The sequence below is a fragment of the Sesamum indicum genome, linkage group LG9, assembly GCF_026168435.1.
Source record: "Sesamum indicum cultivar Baizhima isolate 11 linkage group LG9, ASM2616843v1, whole genome shotgun sequence".
Lineage (NCBI taxonomy): Eukaryota > Viridiplantae > Streptophyta > Magnoliopsida > Lamiales > Pedaliaceae > Sesamum > Sesamum indicum.
This window is the reverse complement of record NC_142665.1, coordinates 3,420,457-3,443,555: the sequence shown is the minus strand read 5'-3', so window position 1 is coordinate 3,443,555 and position 23,099 is coordinate 3,420,457. Positions and strand designations below refer to the sequence as shown.

The window sequence follows — 23,099 nt, the reverse complement described above, 5'->3', positions numbered from 1 at the left end:
CTTTAACTCACAACCATTCACATTAACTTTTTTGGCACCCAAGGGCAGATGCACATATGTAACCCAGCTAGAAAAATAAGATGGATGATGCTAGCAGCAATGCGAGGATTGTTGAATAGCATGGCTAATGTCATATGATATGTTCATAGAATGTTACTTTGGTCATGCAAAAACTATGAAATCCTAGATTCAACTTTTTACTGGATTATTTATCTTCAAAATTAACAGTAGCTGTTTTTCTGTTACTAGGCAAGAATCCAGTTTAAACAGGCATATTCCTGTATGGGCTCACGTTATTCAAAGAAAGATGAAAACCTGAGAAATCAGCAGAATATATTGTAACCTGATGGACCATCTAAGTGATCAAGCTGCAAGGGCAAAAGAATTCATTTCTTCAATAGTAACAGAACAAAAGCAACATCATCATTCTTACCTTTTCGACTAAGATATTAATATCTAAAACTAGGACAAAAAGTTACAACCTTCTAAAATGAATCAGTAGACTCATTGGACATTGCAGGCATGTGAAGCTGAAATAGGATAATTAACCGAGTGAACCTGATACGAAGCACTAGAGCAGATGTCTCATGCTGGTTTAATATTGTGAACAGAGGCTGAACTTATAAATGCACTGTTTCCAAACAAGTTACAGTTCTTGTTCTAGTAAAAACTGTGAAAAATCTTGAAAAGGGTTCAGAGTGACAAAGGGGGTACCAGGAGTCGATGACAACTTCAAATCAAAACCTATTACAAAATGCAGCTAATATCCACCAGATTCATTGTGCTGCAGCCAGGCAACCATTACTCATTTCGACAGCATAGAGGAAGCTAGTAGATATACAAATGTGAGCTCTCACAATGGTGATCCAGTTTTGACTTCTTCACTTCCTGCTTAACAGAAGAGTTGCTTCCTTGTATACATACTGCACTACCATTGAGGAGCATACTTACTTTGTCACCAGTAGCATGCACTCTCACATGCCAGCACATCATATTGAAACTAAAGATGGTGATCTTTGTGGCAAAATAAAAATGAAAGAAAATACAGTAGGTGGATGGGAGTGGAAGCAGACATGCAGTCAAAGAATAGTGCCACACCATACTTTTATGTAAAGAAGGTAAAGATGAATGACTTGATTGACTAAAGTGCAAGGACTAACTGCAGAAATATTTTTGCATATCATTCTATTATAGAAACTTGTTTTGTAGTAAACAAAACTCAGTACAGTCATTCATGTTCAGAAGCATAAACATTAATCAACAAATACACTAGCAGGTCAACTACTAACAACTCGCAGCAGGAAGGCAAGACTAATTTGACAGTGACCTTCAACTTCAGAGTACCTTGGCAACTCATGCTGAGTCTTGTTGCGGATAATTCATAGATTATCTGCCAATTTACTGTTACAGGACCAAATGCCATGATTTACTCCAAAGTCCACAATCATCTCACAGAATCAAGGATATCTGCACTTGAATCATATTGAAGCTTCGCAGCATCTAAATATATGCGAGAAAATCACACATACTAATCAGGGCATCTCTTCATGGTCTTGAGTCATATAAAAGAAAAACCAGTTTCAACAGAGAAGATAAGTTTAGAAATAGAAAAGGTTAAAAGAAATAGAGAGAGCTCCTTGTTACAGAAAAAATGTAACCTCTAATCTTTATACTTCATTGACTTAGCATTTGAACACTCAAAATATTTGCCAGTCATCACCAACACCTGAAGTTATCAAAGCAGGGGCTTCAAATGATTCATATTCAAACTTTGCAGGCTAACATGGTAAGATGTTAGCCAATTCTCCTCACAGAGATACATAGTCCTGTTTGATTCCACAAATTTACAGTAATAAATGTAATCAAAACCTAAAATTAACTCAAGAATAATACTTTTGTCTAGTAAGCCCCTAATCATGCTATCCTCAGAGCTACATTGAAATCCCCAGGGGACTTTCTTCACCTACGAGTTGGAACTCTCTGTATAAAAAATATAAGATACTTTTATGCAAGGATATCAAATACTTAAGAAGACAATAGTGGGATCAAAATGATACTAAGAAAAAAAGTGATACAGTCTGTAGTTATCAATGGCTCAGATTGTCTTATAAGTACCTATAATCTTTCATTCTTATCAATAATAAGATGAAGAAGAATGAGCATAATGATGGGAGAAAAAGAAAAAGAATCTACTGATTGTAGTGAAACAGGCATCGAGTAGGGAAAAGCCATATCATATATAACAGAGCAATTGTCACCCTTAAAAACAGATTACTTCCTCTATATCGTTAACATGAAAATGTGTAAAGAAATTAAGATGTGTTGCAGAGTAGATGAAGATTTAACCATAAAGTTCGTCCCCCCTGAAAGAAACTCGTAAGTATTTCATATTTTAATCCATAAACTACAGGTAATCAAAGTTTAGATGCAGAGAATAAACCATCATCATCGCACTAACACTCTCACTCAATTGATCTGAATGATACAGGATACAAGTGAAAATAAGAAACACACTAAATACACCCAGCTGTAAACAAGCCATAAACAAGAAAAAGCAATACCAAAAACACATGTTGATCATGATTGTTCAGCTGTAGCAATATATCATGTACATGGAATTAGATGAGGAAAGATGCACAAACTTATCTGATACCGCAATACATTAAATAAGCAGTGAAATACTAAAACTAAACTGTATAGGATATAGGCCAAAGGTTTAAATATGAGGCTAGATTTGATGACGATGAAATATGTTGTTATAGTTTCTGCATAATTGTAGACGGGAACATGAAGCCTAAGTAACCAGAGTTGTCATGAGGAGAAGTAAATCAAGGATGAGAAGATAGTTAAAGTTTCAACTGTCCATATGACATATACCTGGAAACTGCAGTATATGCAACTCACAATGCCAAGAAATACCATTGAATGAAAAGAGATGTATATTTCTAGTCCAGAAAGTAAGAATGTGAAGCACATTTGTGTGGATAAACGCTTACATGGTGCCGTATACTATGCGCCACAAAGAAAAATGATTGATTACAAATGGAATTGTAACAAACTAATTGAAAGCAAAAGAACTCCATATCAAGAATTTGAATGAGGGGAAACCAATCAACAACTTTCATTGCCTCTATCAAAAAACAGATAAGAAATGTAAAATTATACTATGAAGTTCTACTACTTGCCAGGAAGTTATCTGCATTCTTTTTTCCCTTATTCCAATAAAACAATCTTGATTTTGCCTCTTTAACATTTTTAAAGGCATCAGCTTAGTTCTTAGAACTAAATCAAATAACAATTCGGTAAAAGTTAGTTACACCTTCAAAAACAATGTGATAGATTAAGACAGGTATTTATTCACTATTTAAGAATCATAGCGAATTTGCTAACTGTAAAGTCCTAGCAGAGGTTCACATGTCACATTTCCAATGCAATGATTCCATCAGACCCTGTGTTACCAATATGAAATCAGCAAAAGCATATCACAACCAACAGGACGGCAATTTAGTACCCGCAAGAACCAAAGAGAAAATACCATAACAAAACCTCACCTTTATTTCCACTCACAGCATCGCTCCGACTAACACTTATTATTATTCTGAGTCACATGATGTGGATAACCACTATACTTATTCCCAGTCCAGTCCCTTTGTTGCTGCACCATACTACTATACTGCTGCTGATAGTGATGGTTATGATGTGAGTGAGCTGCTTCATACCCATGAAATCCATGTCCATGTGCAGCCATTCCCATCATCTGCATTGGCATAATCTGAGGAGGTGGAGGATATGGCATTGGAATTGGCATTCCGACATGATTATTCGCACTACTTCCATTACCAGCAGTATTATGACTTCCACTAGCAATTCCATTCCCGTGGCTGGGGGCACCGCTGGATGACTCGTTAAAGCTCTGTTGCGGTACCGGTGTCGAAGCAAACAAATGATCCGACGGCGAGGGGCCCTCGTTGGATAAACCCTGCATCCTCTTAACATATAGCCTATACTTCTGCAAATGGCTCGCAACGTTCTCCCTAGTCAACCCTTCAACATTCATCAACTGCATAATCGTCTTAGGCACAGCGTTCTTCAACCCTAAATGCGCCACCACATCCACGAAACGCTTGTGCAGCTGCGGGGTCCACACAAGCCGCGGCCTCTTCAGAGTCTTCGCAGCCGCCGTTGACTGGTCGTCCATACAACCATCCATCGCCGGATCATCGGCGGGGTCCATCCTACGACTCTTCTTCGGGTCGGATCCTTCTTCGGGTTCCGCCTCAACCATCACGTGATCATCCACGTGACTACTAAACGGCTTGAAATTGGAGGCGACGGCGGCGGAGGACTGAGCGGCAGCGCCGCGGAGGGAAGAGAGTGTGGTCTGTGAGGCGCGATTGACGTCGAGCACGGTCCGAGCCGGCTCCGGCGAGATTTTGAACGCGGAGGCCAATTCGACCGGAATCAAAGACTGAGACAACGGCGTGAGATCGTCGGGGGAGGGAAGGCCAGCCTCCCAGTCGGCAATACCATCATCAATTTTCACTTCCTCACCCATGGGAGTATAGAGCAAATCAAATCACATGTAACAGATAATCTACGGAGGGGGTGGGGGTGGGGGTGGTGAAATAGGGAAAAAAGAGGAGAGGAGAGGGGTAGGCGGTGAATATAAATAAGTAGTTTGAGGTGGAAAAAGTGCAAAATGAGATTCCAAACAGAGTGCCACGCTGGATGCTTCCCACAGATATTTTTTGATCCTCTAAATATCTCTCACCCTATCTCCTATAATTCGCCAAATTTGATTTTTAGTCCTACTTCTCTACTTCATCAAATATTTAAAAATAATTATATATTTAATCTCATAAATTTTATATTTGATGTCTTCAATATATATTTGTCTAAACCTAACCAAAATAGTTAGTACCTTATGCCAACATTTGGGAGAATTGTATGTTAAAAAAAAAAAAACTTAAGTAGATAAATTATAAATAATTTATTTTTGAACATAAAAATTAAATAATTACTAACTATTTACCTAAAAAAATGAGTATAAAGATAAATAATGGTACACTTGTCTAAACTTAAATATAAAATAAATCTAATATTTTTTTAAGTGGCAAGATAAAATTTATCAAGACATGACAATAAAAAAAAGTAGTGCTGACGATTTTATAGATCTTTCACCTTAATAGGCTTTACGATAGTTGAGGAGGTTCGCTGTGTACATATCATCAAAAGTTAATTTTTTTAAATACTTGCTGAATCAGAAAATGGCATGGAGGATTGTCATCAATTAATAGTGGTTGACCTCACAAAGAGTGGAAGAAATTGATATAATATACAAGTCGTGTGACGCTTCAGATATTATAATATATAATTGTAGGACTAATTGATAAATTTTTATAAAAGTTAGTTAGTTAGTAAATAAATTATAGATTGAAATTCAAAAATATTAAAACTTGAACGGATTAAATTGAAGTTCACTATAATGGTTAGGAGCAAATTATATTAATTAAGAAAATTAAATTAAAAAAAATAAAAACCAAAAATGAATTGGAGTGGGTCATCACCCACCGCCCCACCTCCATGATAAATATATATATATATATATATGTACAAATCACAATCTCACAATACGTGCAACTTCTTTTTTTCTTTCAGTAACGGAGGTAAGAATTTTTACTTTAATTTTTATTAATTTATATAATTATATTATCTAATTAATCTATTTATTAAATATTATTTATATTGATCGATGTATTATTTAACCGAAATATTTTATGGATTTAGCTATTTAAATTAGTGTTGAATTAAATATTATTTTGATATAAAAATGATATAGTTGGTTAATTGAATTATCAGATTTGTTAGATTCAAATATTACTATAGTTAATTTATATAATTCCATCAAAATTATTAACCAAATACGTAATTCTATGTATTGTTGTTTAATTAAATTATATAGTAGCGAGGGATTGATAGAAAATTCATAAATATTTCAAAAAATTATATTTAAGAAATATTATATTATTAAAGAGGAAAAATAAGATTTTTAATGATAATTTAATTTAGGGATGTTATTAAAAACGATAGTTATAAATATATAAGGGGTTTGATTAAATGAATTCCTACGAATTAATTGATAAATTATAAGTATTTTTGTGAAGCCTAGAGTGTCTTGTTATTGAGTAGAACTATAACAAAGATTTATATTTTGATAGATATAAGATATTAAAGAATTATTAGAAATTATTCGAATAATATTTAATATTCTATTTAAAAATTACGATGTTCTTGATATATATTAATTATATGTTATAACTCATTATAGATGTACGGATAAAGTGAAAGGATGGAACAATTATCTATTTGGGTAGATAAAAACATTATAAAGTTGAGGTAACTAAATAATTAGTATTAATCTATATATGTTCTCTTTATTTGTGGTATTACTTTTATATAAATTTGTGATTCATGCTGAAGTTGATTTATTTGAAAATGTATGAGTGGTGGATAATTTAATTTGATTGACGATATTGCGTACGTAGAATGATTAAAATACATTGAAATATTATATTTGTTGTATGAGTGTTGTGGGTGCTTAAAAATGAGAATATATCGATATATGATTTTACGTTACTAGCTGCTTATAGGAATAGTGATATGTGGAAATGAAAAAGCGGTGAAAATTGAATATAATTGTGATGTGAGTACCCCTTGATGTTGTTGAAAAGCCTGTAAGGAGAAATGAAATGAAAAGAGGGATGATGCGATATGAGAAATAAATGAAATAAAAAGAGGTATGATGCGATATGAGAAAGAAATAAAATGAAAAGAGGTATGATGCAATATGAAAAAGAGTTATGATGTGATGTGAAAAGTGTTATGATGCGAATTGAAAGAGTTTTGATGCGAAATGAGATTGATGAACCAACTGTCAAGGGGGTTCACTTGAGCTTTATATAACGGTGAGATTGAATTGATGGAAAAAACACTAAATCACCTTCTGGTAAGCAAATTAGAAAGAAAGAAGTTTAATTGATTATTTTATTGCGAATTGGTTATATGGTGCAATAAAACCGATTATATTGGGATCTTAATTAACAAATTAATTATTGTGAGAAAATTGCCGTTTCAACCAAGAACACATTCTTTGATAATGAATTGTATTTCCTTTGCAGCGTGTAAGTTTTGTTCTGAACACGTTATTTATCTGACCGTCTAATTAATATACTTTTTTTATTTATAAAAGTATCTTAAAATATAAATATTTTCTATTATACCCACCTAAATTTCTAAACGGATGGGTAGGATGCCCGGAACCAACAGAGGATGTGAAAGGAGTAGTGGATAATGAACATGGCTGCATCATCTGCAACCTTCTCTCCACCCGTAATCTCCTTGATTTTCAAGCCTAAAACTGCTTGTCTGGTCACCGCCCGGAACTCATTTTCTCAATTCTACGATCCTAAACTTACTTTTCCCTCCACTCAATCTTCGGAAAGAAGATCATGTTTTCTGCATTTACCAGAAGCAGTCTGGTCAAAACCCACCAAAAGTTGGAAACTTTCTGCTACTTATGGCAGTTTTTTGCTTTCAGAAGCAAGCCCAGTTCAGACTTCTGAAGAAATAGTTTCCACAAGTGGTGGTGGTGGCACCACTGTCGTATCGGCTCTTTTTTTCATTGCCTTTCTCAGTTTATCCGTTCTTACCGTAGGGGTGAGACTTTTTTGCTTTTGATGCTGAATTGAGGAAACTGTGGTTGTTAGTGACTCAAAAGATGTGATTTTGGAACGTGGGGTTTTGTTGATTTTGAATTGATGTTTTGGAATTCTCAGGTTGTCTACATAGCTGTAACAGACTTCTTGCAGAAGAGGGAGAGAGAGAAGTTTGAGAAAGAAGAGGCTGCTAAGAAGAAGAAAAGTGGCAAAAAGGGGAAAGTTAGAGCTAGAGCTAGAGCTGGACCAAGAGGCTTTGGACAGAAGTTTGAAGAAGATGATGATGTAGATGCAGCAGACTGATTGCTATCTCTTAGAACATCATAAATTTGCAACTTCCATGATGGTAAAATTGTTCCCATTACATTGTGGTGAACATTGTTGTTTTCTTTAGATGTTCTTGGTTTGTTTGGCAGTTTCATTAGCTCCTTAGGAAACACTATGAAATTCTATTGTTATATGGAAAAGAAAATTGTTTACAAGTTGAAAACCGCCCCTTAGATGCTTGTTGAAAATTTTTCTATGTGTAGAGCTTGGACAATTTCCAGGGATTTTTCTGACCTTCACTGAGGAGAGTAACCAATTATTTGGCGCATTCATTTGTTAACATCTGATTGTAAAGGTGAACTCCATAAAAAATGAGTGTAGAAAACATAAGTGAGGGGATTTTCGGAAGTTTATGAGTACTGTTATTCTCTTTTGTGAATTCGCTTCATGCAACTATAGTCTTGAAAGTTGTTATCTCTTTTCTAGTGATCTCAGAGGCTAAGTGGGAAGTTGAAATTTTTCTTTAGCTATTTCCTTATCCTTGTTGAGCATATATGATCGAGAAGTGTAATGACGGTGCGAAAATTTTTATTTATTTGTCCTTGCATAGAAGAACCATCAGAAAAGTTGATGAATATTGTACAAGTCTCAGTTTTCATCCCAAATTTAAGTTTCTTTTATCTTATTGCTATTAAATTGTCAAGGGGTTTCACTTAAATCTCTTGCCATTTCTCATACTCGTAATAATTAGGGAGTGCTGTGTATTTTAGTCTATGAAATTTGTTATTGTTGGCGGATGCCTGGAAGTTTGTGAGAGGCTGTAAAACTGAAGGTCCACATCATTTTTCTGAAGAGCAATTCGACGCCTAGTAAGTAGTAAATTCTTGTTGCCTGAGTTCAAATTTTTTCTCCCAGTACTGAGTTCTAGAGAATTAAACATACTAATTATTTCGAACAAAACTTTCCTAGATGAGAACTTTCCTTGGGGTTCAGGAGAAATAAAAGTCTTGACACCCCGTGCTATGGTCTATCTTTGTGATTCTGATTTAAGAATCAGCCCTAGTTCTCTAATAACCCTAGTATACTCTCACTCATATATATAAGTAACTTGGAAAACGAATGATGCTATGAGAAAACCATGAGAAAGTTTGTAAATGAAGAGGACGGAAGAAAGGTGTAATCAACTTATACTATTGAAGCTATTTAAAAATGGAGCAAATATTATAACCTTACTCCTCCAAAGAGACGTTAACTTCCACACCAATATTTTTCTCAGTATATTAGGACACAGAAGTTGTTGTTGATCAGCTACTAAACTGAGGCATCAACTTGGTTTGCCTAGGAACTTCCAGAGAGCCTTAAATGAGAAATTTGTTCGGGAGTCTATTTAACCAAATTCCTTGATCAAGAATGTTAGATCAGTAGAGAAATCGTGGCACTCACAGAGGCTTGGCTTTGTTTGGTTTTATTTCTGAAATGTTTTTCTTTATTTTTGTAAGAAAGAAAGAAAGGTAAAATATGTGCATGTGTTTTTGGAAGTTGTCAATATGTCTGGTTTCTGCATTTTGTGTTAGTGAGAGTTGAATAAAGATGAGGTATAACATTTTCAATTGTGGTTCTCACAAAAACTTAGGTAAACGTTGACGTTTTGGTTTGTCTTTGGGACAACTGAAAAGTAGAAATGAAAATATCAGGTCGTTATCTATTGCAAGTTTGTTCTCCTAAGTCCGCAAATGGAGTGCATACATAAGTTTCTCTGACAAGTGCAAAGACTACAATGTCTAAACTGATCGTAACTTTGTTTTGATTGCTATGTCTCAACAATTCTAGCTTCTTATGTAGCGGGCTTCTGATCTAAAAGTTCGAAAGGTGTTTTCCAGTTCAACACATGTGTGGGTAACCTGTTAATGAGATATGTGTCTGTAAGAAATGAATCTCCCCAGAATTTTCTAGGTAAGGAAGCTTGAAACATCAATGATCAGGCCACTAGTAAAAAGTGTTTGTGTTTTCTCTCAACCAAACTGTTTGGTTGAGGTATATGAACACATGTCTCTCGTGAACAATACATCACAGGTGATAAGAGTCTGATGTAGATTTAGATTTGATTACATGGATACGTTTTATTGCTTGTACATAAGAATGACCAAGTATTTGATGCCGTAGAATGCCATCACAGGCTGAAGTTACGGGACAAGAAAACATTGGGTTGGCAGAATCAAATTGGTTTCTCAAGAATCAGAAAAAGGATGTAGCATCCAGAACATATAGCTCGGCTACTTGCCTACCTATAGCCAACAACCTCTTACTCATCGAATTGGAAAGTGAGTGCATAGTTGTCTGACTGATAATAGGTCGAGACAGAAGTCCGGTATGTGCATAACTTGTGAAAGTTCCATAAGAAACTGCATTAGTCGATTAGACGCCCTGAAATCCAGCACAACCTTGTTTGCTGCATAAGTGCACTTTGGCGTCGTACCAAATACACTAACTCGTCTCATAATTTCTTAATTTTAGTGACTACGTAACAACTCATATGTATCCTTGTGAGATCGAAGCAATCTCACGTTGCAACTTGAAAGTGATAGGTCAGGAGGGCCATTTGATTCTCCACCTCTAGCTTCTAAATTCTATACCATCAATGTTGCCAAGTGATCAGTTTGATCCGACTGAATAAGAATTTTCGGTCAAAAGGAGTGGGTTAGATGTCCATACCCTCACAATCTCCATGTTATTATACAAAATTTCGGATCTGCTAAAGCTCTAAAATGTGTACAAGTGGTTGTGGGTTAGGAGGTCAAAAAGAACAGAAAAAAACAGCTCAATTAGGTCAAAACTGTTGATTAAGTCTGCCTAACTTATTCAAAATAATGCTTACTTAGGCCAGGATTTGTGGGTGAGCTTATAAATTTTTTAAAACAAATACAAAATTTATAAGATATTATAAAGTGTTTTAGTAATTTTTTTAAAGGACGAGACTATAAAATTTAAAGAGGTTCCTCACTAGAGTGTGTTTGATTGGGGTGAAAAATAAGAATATAAGAGAAGTGAAAGTAAAAATAAATGTATAAGAAATAATTTGGTGTTTGGTTAGGGAGAAGAAATGGAGGTAAAGTAAAACTCGATCTATATGAAACCTTTCCAGAGTTCAATTTTGTTTCTGTCTAAAATTGGACGGAGAAAGGAAGTATAAGGCCGAAAAGATAAAAAGTACAAATTTTATTTTTATTCACTTTATTACCCGATTAAATATCATATATAATTAATTGTTCTCCAAAGTTGTTTTCGTACCAACAAAGGCACTGATTTTTTACTTCGAATTCGTTAGTTTAAAATATTGTTAGTAAATTTTGTATTTTATTTAAACTAAACAGATTAAAATAAATGAACAATACTCATTTTGATTAATATTTTTATTAATAAAAAATATTTCTTATTCTTATTCAATGAATAGTTTTATTAATAAAGTTTTTAAATTTTTGATATACGAAAATTATATTAGTATAATATTAATTAATAAATTAATTTTTAATACAAAAAATAAAAAAAAAGAATTATTCAGTAAAATTATAAAAATTATTTTTTTCTTCTTAATCTGTTTTCTCGTACCATACAAAGGAAAACATTTGAATTTATTCACTTTCCAATCATATCAAACAATTTGAAGAAAAACTATTATTTTTCCGGCTCTCCTCTTTCCCCTTCCTTTTTCCTTTGATTTGTACCAAACAAACCCTTAATTTAAAAATCTTATGAGGTTAATTCAACTTTTTTCAAATTAATTTGGAAATCTTATTCTATCAAAAGAACTTGATAGTTTATTTTTAAAGTAAAATTTCCAACATCTTTCAGGATCAAAAAATATTTTATAAAATTATAGGACTTTATAAATGAATTTAGGCAAACACCCTCGTCAGAGTTTCCTCCCCTACCCCTCTTGGGAAAGCAACATTTAACTGATAATTTAACATTTTAGACATAAATACCTACACATACATACATGTAGAGTGAAATTGACTAAATTTCTGTACTACAAGGTAAATCAAACATGTATTTTATCATACTTCTCCACCGACCTAACTTTCATTAACTAGTAATCTATTGTGGGTGTCAGAAGGACATTGTTTACCGTATAACAAGTGGTTTATATGTGAGATTATACACTATTATAAGCATGGTCAATCAACTTCACATTAACCTACATAATTGAAATATTTTCATTCTTTTTTTTTTTGCCAAATAGAGAAGCAGAAATGATGGCAGCCTCTACGCAATGTGTGCCGCTGTCATAAAAAAGTAAAGTCTAACCGCGTGAGAATCAACACACAGATTAGGACGTATGTTTATTTCCGCCAAACGTCTTGGTAAGAATACGAACCCACATTCAGTATGATAACGTTCGACCTTATCTATTAGCCCACAATGAAAACATAATTGAGAATATATTAAGAAATAATTTAATGGAAATGAGATGGATGCTCATGGTACAACCACCTTCAGCTCACTTGCAAACTCAGTTTGCATTATAAAATGACTACATCTGCTCATGACTTAGTAGTCAATTTACCAGTTATTTTCCCTTCAGCGCCAAGCAAGAATTATGACAGCAGCAGAACTTAGGTTCCACAGAAGGAACACATCATGTTAGAAAGCAACAGAAATAACGGGTTAATTGTATTTTACCCCTTGGGAACTTTTAAGAAGAAACCCACTGTCTCCAACGTTGAGGTTGTCGGGGGTTGTTGTATTTAACCCCAAAAGCAACATTCAAGTTCAACCTTAAATCGCATTTCAAATAAGGAGAGAAATACAGTAATGATCAAATGTTACAACTTTCCAGGAAACATGTCAAAGAAATGGCCTAAGTAAACTGTAATGAGAACATCTTTGGGTAAGAGTTACAACTTCAATGGTTCTTTAGCTGCTGAAAAGACTTCAACTTTCTCCGTAAAAAAATCAATGAATCTGTACAACTTTTGTTCTTTTCCATAGTCAAAGAAAGAAATAGCTAGCAAGCAGGACCATAGCTGGAGAGCAGGCCGAGGAACGGCTCGTGCTTGTGGCTAGTGCCTAACCACCACGGCTTCAAATCATTGCATTCTTCTTCAGCAGGAGCAGGCATGTTGAGATCAAGAAAATCTCTTACTTCCCTGATCGGCTGCTGATTTGCATTACACCGACTTGTTTTGACCTGATCCCCTGTTAAATGCGATCTCTTGTGTCCGCCCAATGCTTGGCCTGACGGGAAAACTTTGAAGCAAATCGGACACTCATGCTCTTTGTTTTTCTTTGATCCAATGTCTGCAAAATTACCAATTGGACTTTCACTCTTGATGAGCTTGCTGTGATTATCACTTTGATTGTGTGAGCTCTCGGTTTCCATGCTTGTTTCGCTCCTTGGAGCGCAGCAGCCGTTGAACTTCTTGTGGCTGGCTCTGTGGCCCCCTAGAGCTTGGTAGGACGCAAAGGCTTTTTTGCAAATTGAGCATGAGAATCTGCTCTTTCTCTCAAAATTTTGGCAGAGTTCTGAGTCAAAATCATGTATATCAGTACATTTCCTCTTTCTTGACTTAGTTTTCGTGCAATCTATTTCAAACTGACTAAGTCCACTTTCCTTGATCAAATTCCTTGGCGAGTTAACTTCAGATTCATTACATCCGACATCGACGTTATTCTTCTGAAGTATGTTGTCGACACAAAATTCATCAGCTGAAACATCTGCTTCTCCCGTAGTTTTCAGCCCATTTCTCAGTTTCTTTGAGTTGTTATTAGTAGTTTTCGCGACCTTTTCAGCTTCTAAAACCTTGGCGCTATTGTTGGAAGACTCAAGAACAGAGTTCGTTACGCGACTCCAATCCCCTTTGTCCATGGAGAGAATGATCAAACTCAAAGCAACCTCCTCTTGTTCTTGCTGATCAATCTCAGAAACACTTGCTGAATGATTTGCAATGGATAAAGAAGATGAGTTTGTAGTACTCGTGTACCTTTTAATTCTATCTGATCTTTTCCTCCGGTAGAACGGAGTTGCTGCTTCATTATCCGATTGGCTATCCACGACCGGTTTCCTTTGATCATTGGAACCGTTCCAAGAATCTTCCTCCGAACTCCTTGCGTTTACAGAGTGGCATTTCATGTGGCCAAACAAGGCCTTCCAAGAATGGAAACTTTTGCCACATTCCTTGCAGGTTTTCCCTTGAAGCAAAGTATCTTCCTCACTTGACTTTGAGGACTTGTTTGTCTTCTTAATTGGATCCTCCCTCAGGCCATAACAAAATTTCCCACCAATTTTCACAGAAAAATCAGTTTCACCACTGCTTTTTCCATTAACAAGAGGAGGGAGCTTCTTCTTGGGAAGCTTTCCATCGATTCTTCGATGATCAGATGATGAAACATTGATCAAATGAGACCTCATGTGGCCTCCAAGAGATCTACCACAGGGGAAAATTTTGTTGCAGAACTTACAGGCATGCTTCTGATCATGATCTTTCTCCATAACTAAGTTGAACAACAGACTACCAACCAAGAAAAAGTAACAAAGAAACAGATCAGAAAGAGCTCAAACTCTGAAGATTGATTTTTTCTTTTCCTTCTCTGAAAAACCAAAACAGAAGCTAAAATTGTGAGTTCATAACATGAAGCAACAAGAAATGCTAATGGAACAGCACAAATGGCTGAGGCACCAGCCGAAAAACGACACAATCGAGCTCAAAACACAAGTGGGATTCCAGTTTCTTGAATCTTGAGCTTATGCTGAGGTATATAAACTCAAGATTTGATCAAATTTATGGTGTACAACAAGATCTGATAAGCAAGAAAAGTATGCAGAAAAGAGAGATGAGTTAGCTAGCAACTAAAGCACTCTCTCTCTCTCTCTCTCTCTCTCTCTCTCTTGTTGCTCTTACTACTAGTAGTAGTAGTAGCTGTAGGGTAGTTGAAAGTTGAAGAAAGTATCAAATTTGAAGAGAAGGATCAGTCACCTTTGTTGCAAATGATGGCCATCAACAGCCCAATATTAATTATGGAAGAAAATAAATTATTAAAAAAGAGAAAAAAAAGAATTGAAATTCACTCTTAGAGACACCATAGATATATATATATACATACACATTTGGGAGGAGAAATCCATGCATGAAAGCAAAGATAAAATAAAGGCAAAGAAAAGATAGCAGCACATGTACTCCAACTGAGAATCCTCACCAGCTTCATCCAAGGGCTGGTGTTCTCCAAGTGAAGCAATCCAATGGCTGGGAAAAAAGACAAGAAACTCTAGTAACAATTTTTTTTAAAAAAAAACTATTCTTTCCTTTGTCTTGATACTAAGCAAGCCCACAATGCCAAGTGCAAGATGGAAGTTCCACTCTTTGTCTTTGGCAGTTATGCCTCTGGACTTTTCCCCAATTTTTCCATTTTTTTTATATTTATTATTTCTTTCAATTTAATCAAAACAAAGATCCACACTATATGGGGTGGGCCCCCCATTTAGGTTGTCAACTGCTCTTTACTTGAGCTACTCTACTCATCTAATTTTTCTAACATGGTTCCAAACTCTTTTTCCAAACTCAAACCTCTTATTTATCTTTCACATGAATAACTTGTCATTATTGAGCCATTTAATTGTCTCTTTTCACAACTTAATTTGTATACCTTTGAATCGTAAGCCTTCTTGCTAACTTATGGTATTATTGGAGGTTGATTTCTAAAGATTTTGTCCGTTGAGTGCCACTCGAAGAAAGTGTCACCGAAAGAAATATGAATTTTTATTATAATTACTTATTTTAGTTAAAGGTGAAAAATTATAGTGAATAATAACTAACCTCTACATCGATCATCAATAGTTGTTCAACGACGAGCTCAATGTTTTGGCTATAGTAAAAAAACCATAATAAAATACTTTTTGGTAATAACTAAATTATTGCAATACTAATTAATTGTGGTCAACATTTAAGTTCTCACATTTATTTTTCCGGCCGTAGTTGATAGTATTAATTTATCATGACTTTTAAGTGGACTCTATTTAGCCCTCTTTGATATTGCAAATAAACAAATTACGCCAATCACTGAAAAAAAAAATAGTAAATTATCTCCTTATTTTTTAAAATTGAGCAATTTACCCTCTTCCCAGAAGGGGTAAATTGTTTCATTTTTAAAAAAGACGGGTAGGTAATTATTATTTTTTTTCCCCACAGAAAGGTATTTTACACGCACCCCTTATTACAAGGAGTTGCTTGCATTTGTTTTCCATTTTTAAGTTGTAATCACCTATAATGTAAAAGTCAGTGAATCTTTTTGGGTAATTTGTTGAGTAAATTCTTGTCCTTAATACAGAATAAAAATCAAAGATTATTCTCTCGAATAATACCATCCGACAGTACAACAGAAAAAAGCAAATAATTAGTTGGAAAAAGGGGATTTGGAAGGGAGTTGATGTTCACAAGTAGTACAGCCTTTTGTGACAAGTTGATACTGTGTAGTAATTAGCTGAACATGAAGTGTATGGTAAGGGCGCCGGCCTTTGCTCCTAAGCAAGGTTTATTAGCCGGCTCTCACATTGCGCACACCGCACTGCTTACTCCCTTATATATTATCACCCAGCCGGCTCCCACTTCTTTCCAAGATCCCGCATATAAAATACATGCTATATTCGGTGTTTTGTGTATTCTACTGCTCAATTGGTAAAAATTGTGTAAGATGTTGTGTAATTTTTTGAAATCCCAAAATCTTTTTTAATATATATATATATATGCATAAAGCTTAGAGTGTATTAGGTGTAACTATTCTAAAATTTAAAAGTATATTATCACACATATTATAGTTGTAAATATGATTATTAAATAATAATGGTTAAAAAGGCATGAAAGGAGGTGAGAAATTGAAAAGTAAAAGTGATTTTACTTCTCTTTTCATAAACACAATCTTTAATCCCAAGTCAAAGCAAGATGCGCTAAGCATGCTCTCATTTTCAACCAACTCAAAAGCCACAGAATGGCTGATGACGTCCATTCTAATTGACGAAGTTGAAATTCTATAATTAAGAAATTATGGGTTTAAGTTCCACCAATACATGGGTAAACGGCCCCAACTCTTTCATTAATCTCATAATAAGTCAAAATCCGCACTTTTTTTATTCGGATCGTATGGACCTGACTTCAACCTACAAGGATAGTTAGATCATTTTTCAATCGATTGTCTATTATGGAACCCACAAGGACTAACTTCTTTTGGGTATGGATGCTTTAGCAAAGCTCTACTCTTAGCATTATCACTCTTTGTTGATTTGGTGTGTGAAGTTAGGTGATTAAGCAATTAGAGGCAATTTTTACTAAGCTAAGTTGAAATATTTGTGTTTGATTCCATGTCATGTGGGTGTTACAACTAATATTGTTGCAATGCTCCCATGCAAATTTATGTGCAACCCTAATCATCACTACTCTCATTATTGGAACACTAATTGTCTTCACCACATTAATTAACTACCAATTAATTGTAACATTGATAATTTTTTAACTCTCGGTTTTGGCCATAATTAAATTAAAATTGAGGATATCTTTAACTGTTTTCTGATACCCTATAACTTGAGTTCACCTAAAATTGTTGCCTCGTGGACTTAATTAGATCAGACTATATAAATATATAGCCATAAAAAATTAAAATGAAGATAATATTAAAATTATCACTAATTAATTATATTTCTTGATTAGACCTTTTATTTCATTGTTGTAATACTGCTTACAATTATCGTGTAAATTCTGTCGCTAACCAAATTCGAGACAAGAAAATTTGTGTATTAGATTTTCACTATGAACAATTACGATACGTGTACAATTGCTATGCAGTGACATAACAGGAAAAATTATTAATTTATTATCACTTAATATATATTTTTTAATAATAATATTATGATCAGGATTTTATATTTTATCACTGATATCATCTTTTATTTTGGTAACATTTCAAAATAATTGAGTCTAGAGCGACGCTTTGTTTCCAAATTAGGGGTAGTTAAAATTACTGAGTATGGAAACATAATGGTGGATGATGGTTATCTAGTTTCCTTGGAAACATGTTATTTGGAAATCAGAGTTGTTAATGTCTTAAACTGATCTTATTTTAGTTTATGATTGCTTCATGAAATCAATTACCTTGCTATATATTTTAAGTATATAGTTTTAACTTATTAGAAAATTCACACATATTGTATTAAAAATTTACTAATATTTCATACAATATAATTTAAAATAAGAGTTAAAGGATTTGAAATACTTTCTTAAATAATTATTGAATTTTAAGAATGGGGGAGGTTGTGAACAGAACTATACATTAAATTTAAAGGATTTGGTATGTGTAGGCTCATATTCATCCATCCTGATATTACCTAATTAATATTGACCTCAAATTAAAAGAACAGATAATCAAGAAAGTAGCAAATATAATTACATAAAGGACACATCTAGACTATGACAGAGCATATACACCTAATCCTTGTCATTGATGGTTGTGAACCCAGGAGCCAAGAAAACATATTCACCAGTCAAAAAAATGTTCTTGTGTATTTTTTGCCACGTATTAATTACATTATAGTATTTTGAAAATGGAGATAAGCAGCACTAAAAAAAAACTGTTCATAGCAGCAAATTAGTGACGGCCAAAATTCATCACAATTTGCAATGAATTTTGCAATAACTTTGGGACGAATAACACCAAGTAGGATTTGGTTATGGTAAAATCCATCAAAAATAGAAGTTAGCGACGCCGTACCGATGCAAAATCCATCCCAAAATTGGCTTGCAAGAACTAATTCCGTCACAACCAGTCGCCACAAAATGCAATTCGTCCAATGTTTGAGACGGAATTAGTGTATCTAGTTGTTTGCTTGTAGGACAAAGTATGAGTTACTGCGCAGTACATATAGATTAAAAGCTTGTAACCCAGTATGGTACAATCACAAGCCAATGCTCACGCTTCAGATTTGAATGAAAATTCAAATTGGTGCACAAGAATCATGTGTCCTGAACAGTTCAATTGAAAAATGCGTACTCGTATTCTAATTTGCTATATCAGAATTTGGTTCTCCACCTGCACAATCATATGGTTATCTAAATGGCTTGACATGTCCTGAATGCGTTAAACAAAAAAGCCAAATATTATTGCAACAGATTCCGTGTAGGCTAATAGAAATTTTAAAAACAATTTCAAATTCTATTATAATGCACAATATCATTTTTAAACAAAACAATGACAATTTTTTATACACCTATTAGTTAGTGCAATGGAAGATGCAATAAGATTTGTTATAGAAATTCAACTTAGTTTCTCATGTCAGCACAATTGTGTATTTCTACATCGGCTGTGCTCAGATCCAAGTCAAGAAGAGGTCCTTATTTTAAACAGAAATGAGGACATTAATGCTTCATCCGGTGTTCATGTCTTTGTAAAATGAGGCAGTTATTCTTTCTGAGACACTAACAGTGAAAATACATATCCAGTAATCATGAACTGCGTAGCTGATCCTCTCTCGGGGAAGAGGCAAGCATTCTTCGTCTCCACATTCTCTTCATCTTCATCATTTTTCCTTTTATCTAGCACTGAAACACAACAAAAGGATAACAGAAAATAAGAGGTGGGACTGATGGGATTCCAGTAAAACAAGAAGTACTGATTCTAAAAGCTACATTTATGTGCAAGAATCTATCCTAACCAAATGCTAACATTCATGACAATTGTATGTTGTCATAGAAGTTTTCCTACCTTGATAATCGAAGATCCTGGCAGAGCAATCTATATGAAGTTTACATATTTGAGAAGCATTCTCAAACACATTTCAGTAGTCTCAGAAGTCAGTTTCGGCACCCAAAATTTGAAATTAATACACTGCACTATATTTTAAGAAATTTACACATGCACAGACTGACCTGAAGGAGTTAAAACATAAGTTATGACTTGTAACTCCACTGCTCTTTCCCAATAAACATGGCAGCACTTTGGACTAAACCAAATAATGTCGGAAAGGTGGATCACTTGGGCTTGAATATTGCATCAAACAATAGCTCATGTTTGTAAAGACAGATTCACAAGCGAGCTACAAGGATACTTCAATAAAAAATGGAAACCAAAATTGAAAAGTCGAGAGGTAAACTCTTCTTGATACTCTAACGCACTGATCTGCTCTGTCATTTTTGGGGGGGCTATTCTGATTCAATCAAGATTACCACCACCACCTCAAATGGATAAGATAGACCTAAAAACTCTAGTTTTCAAGTGGGTAATAAAACTTCAGTCAATTAAATTTTCAAGCTTGCAGTACAGAACTTTTCCAACAGCCTGTCTGATTGTTTTCTTGCTCATTTTTTCAGATCCTTTTCTTAGCAATGAATTACTTAATTACAAGATCCAGACAACAACATAAAACATAAAGCTTATCTTGAATAAGTTATTCCAGCCGACATAGTCCATTCAGGTCATTTTAAATTCTAAAGGAAGAATCAAGTTGATGACTTCTAATAACATGCATTATAATTTATCATTAACTAAGTTACAGTTATTCCAAGATCCTTTCTAACAAATATAATTACTATATCTTTATGTAAAGGTCCAATGTTTATAGTATAGGGTAGTAGTTGCATTTGAGCACTCCAATATCACAGTCTAGATGCAAATTTTGATCAAGCTGATCAATGTCCGTTAAAGATTAACTATTTGTAGCACAAATTGTCATGCTTTAGAAATGAACAACTACTGTGCTTGAAAATCTACCAGATGACTCAAACAAGTCAAGCAATACAATTCTTGACATGGAAGATAATTCAGAGCCTATATGTTCTTTTACAATCCAAAATTCCATGAATAAGTCAACTCTGGTTCTCATACGGCAAAAGAGACTATGTTGGAAAAGTGCAACATAAATTAGAGGTGCCATTAACGCTACAGCAACACATATCATCTCAAAGCCTTGAAAACTCCTCATGAAGACAAATGAATGAGAAATAAGAATGATACAGGAAATCAAAGCTAAAGAAGGAATGAAGTAACCAGGGAAACCTGGAAGCAAAGGAAAAAACAAAAAATTATTCCCCAATATTTTCTGAAATTGATCCAAATTCATCGAACACGCATTGCTCATAAGTACTAAAGTCAAGTAAATTATACACATACACACACACAAAAAAAAAGAACATAAAACAAGAAACAAACTAAATTATAAAAGAAATTAAACAACTAGCACCGAAGAATTGCTTTATCCAAGTTTAGTCTAAAAAGCAGAAAATTCTTCAGTTCGTATTAAAACACTACTCGCAGTAAACAAACTAACAGAATGAACAAAACTGATGGAAAGAAGGAGTAACTATGTTCAATGCTCCCCGAAATTAAATAAAAGAATAAACTAAAATTGGAGAAACACCTTTATCTTGAAATTGAAAAAGAAAAAAACAAACCCTAAAAGAGAACAGCTAACCTAATAAGATTATCAACGGCTGACATAATGATATCACGACCCATTCATTTCCATAACGCTCTTCACTCTAGGTGCGTAGAGCGAGTAAACCACGGCCTGCCTCTTGGCGACACCGAGCTGCGACTTCCCTTCGGAGAACGCGGCGGCGGCCTCAGCCGGGTCCGAGAGGCGGCAGTTATGGCGGAAGGCGTCGACAGTACGGCGCTTCGCGTACTCCCTTATATTGTAGTCCGTAAAATCACGCGCCGCCCGAAGTAGTGATCGGAAAAGTGAGAGCACCTCGCTCCGCGTGGGCGCCGACCCCATTTCTCCTTCCTCTTCTTTTCTGTTCCACACACACACACACACATATATATATATATATTTGTACGCACTCAATAAAAAGAATAGTTTATATTTTATTTATAATATGTTTCAAAAACGACGCACTTTAGATTAAATGTATATAATTGAACATATTTATATGTATATATTTGAGGGTGGACATGGCAGTAGGGTCGAGGAAGAAGGAATAATTTTTAAAAAAAAATTAATTTAACAATTTAAAATACTTTTTTAATAATAAATTATTTATTTTACTAATTGTAATGTGATTTATACAAACTGTATATATTAATAAAATTTAATTATAAATAAAAATAGAGATAAATAATTTTAAATATTTTATAAAAGTGTGATAATTTTTTTAATTTTAATTTATAATTTAATAATTAATTTTATTAATATATTAATTGAATAATTTAATATTTTAATTATTAAAATATATAATTTTATTTAGAGATTCAATTTGAAAAAATAATAATAAAATAATTTAAATTTAAATTAAAAATTAATATAAATAATAAAATAAATATGCAGAGTTATATTACTCGTCCCTATATGCATTACTTTGACACCACATCAGTTGGCCCCTTTTTTTTTTATAATGAATGACATAACATTTTTATTTTATTCTTCTAAATTAACTATTCTAATAGTCGTTTTTATACTTTTGAAACTTTATTCTTTTTTTATTGTTCTACTTCTATATTTTAGTACTTTAATTCATTAATACTTTTTTTAAAAAAAAAAAAACTTATTTTAAGTCGTTTTTTGAATTTATTACCATCTAAATTTATTATTGTAAGCTTGTTAATCAAATTATTATTTAAGTTCATTATATATTCTTAACTATTATTTTTATATAAATTTTTATGTAATTTAATTTATTATTTATTTATTTTATAAGATAATTTTAAGTCGTTTGTTGCTATTATTATTATTATTATTATAATATGTTGAGTGCATGTTTTATTCATTTGACCCATGTGGACTATCATCGGCATTCCAATTACGAAAAGTTTCCTTGTGCCAATTAATTGTTGTACAAAGGACTTGGACTTAATTTCACCTCCCAATTTTTATTTCGCAACCAAAAAGTCGTCTTTAGGTCTAATAATATTGAAAAGTGAAGGAAAAAAAACAAAATATTTGAGGCTAAATGGAATGACTTAAATTTAACATAAATTATATTAAAGCCCCTGATATTAAGCTTAAATCCACAAATACCTCATATTTTTTTGTAAAAGAATTACACCTCATGAAATTTATTGTAATTATAAGTACACTTTTTAATCAATGACAAAAGTTTTAAACTTTTTAGAAATACCTTCCCCAAGTACATTACACTG

The 23,099-nt window shown here is 33.7% G+C and overlaps 4 protein-coding genes across 6 annotated transcripts; 1 reads left to right on the top strand and 3 right to left on the bottom strand.

Annotated features, from left to right (window-relative positions):
- Positions 1-1,156: 1,156 nt before the first annotated feature.
- On the bottom strand, positions 1,157-4,640 carry LOC105170441 (transcription factor PCL1). Of its 3 annotated transcripts, none has more exons than XM_020696928.2 (2): positions 3,552-4,640; positions 1,157-1,552 (listed from the first exon to the last, which is right to left on the bottom strand). In XM_020696928.2, exon 1 carries the CDS (start codon positions 4,553-4,555, stop codon positions 3,581-3,583), a length of 975 nt encoding a protein of 324 aa, XP_020552587.1. In that variant the 5' UTR covers positions 4,556-4,640; the 3' UTR covers positions 1,157-1,552; positions 3,552-3,580. The 3 variants fall into 3 exon arrangements, with proteins under 3 accessions (XP_020552587.1, XP_011089505.1, XP_020552586.1); XM_011091203.3 differs by having other exon boundaries at positions 1,157-1,500; XM_020696927.2 differs by lacking the exon at positions 1,157-1,552 and adding an exon at positions 3,337-3,449.
- A 2,637-nt stretch (positions 4,641-7,277) lies between these two features.
- On the top strand, positions 7,278-8,205 carry LOC105170440 (uncharacterized). Its single transcript, XM_011091202.3, has 2 exons — positions 7,278-7,716; positions 7,836-8,205. Exons 1-2 carry the CDS (start codon positions 7,351-7,353, stop codon positions 8,016-8,018), a joined length of 549 nt encoding a protein of 182 aa, XP_011089504.1. The 5' UTR covers positions 7,278-7,350; the 3' UTR covers positions 8,019-8,205.
- A 4,540-nt stretch (positions 8,206-12,745) lies between these two features.
- LOC105170842 (uncharacterized) lies at positions 12,746-15,039 on the bottom strand. Its single transcript, XM_020696779.2, has one exon. The coding sequence runs from the start codon at positions 14,470-14,472 to the stop codon at positions 12,988-12,990; it is 1,485 nt and encodes a 494-aa protein (XP_020552438.2). The 5' UTR covers positions 14,473-15,039; the 3' UTR covers positions 12,746-12,987.
- A 4,214-nt stretch (positions 15,040-19,253) lies between these two features.
- Positions 19,254-21,776, bottom strand: LOC105170439 (uncharacterized). The gene is made up of 2 exons (XM_011091201.3): positions 21,430-21,776; positions 19,254-19,561 (listed from the first exon to the last, which is right to left on the bottom strand). The coding sequence occupies exon 1, from the start codon at positions 21,733-21,735 to the stop codon at positions 21,463-21,465; it is 273 nt and encodes a 90-aa protein (XP_011089503.1). The 5' UTR covers positions 21,736-21,776; the 3' UTR covers positions 19,254-19,561; positions 21,430-21,462.
- Positions 21,777-23,099: the final 1,323 nt, after the last annotated feature.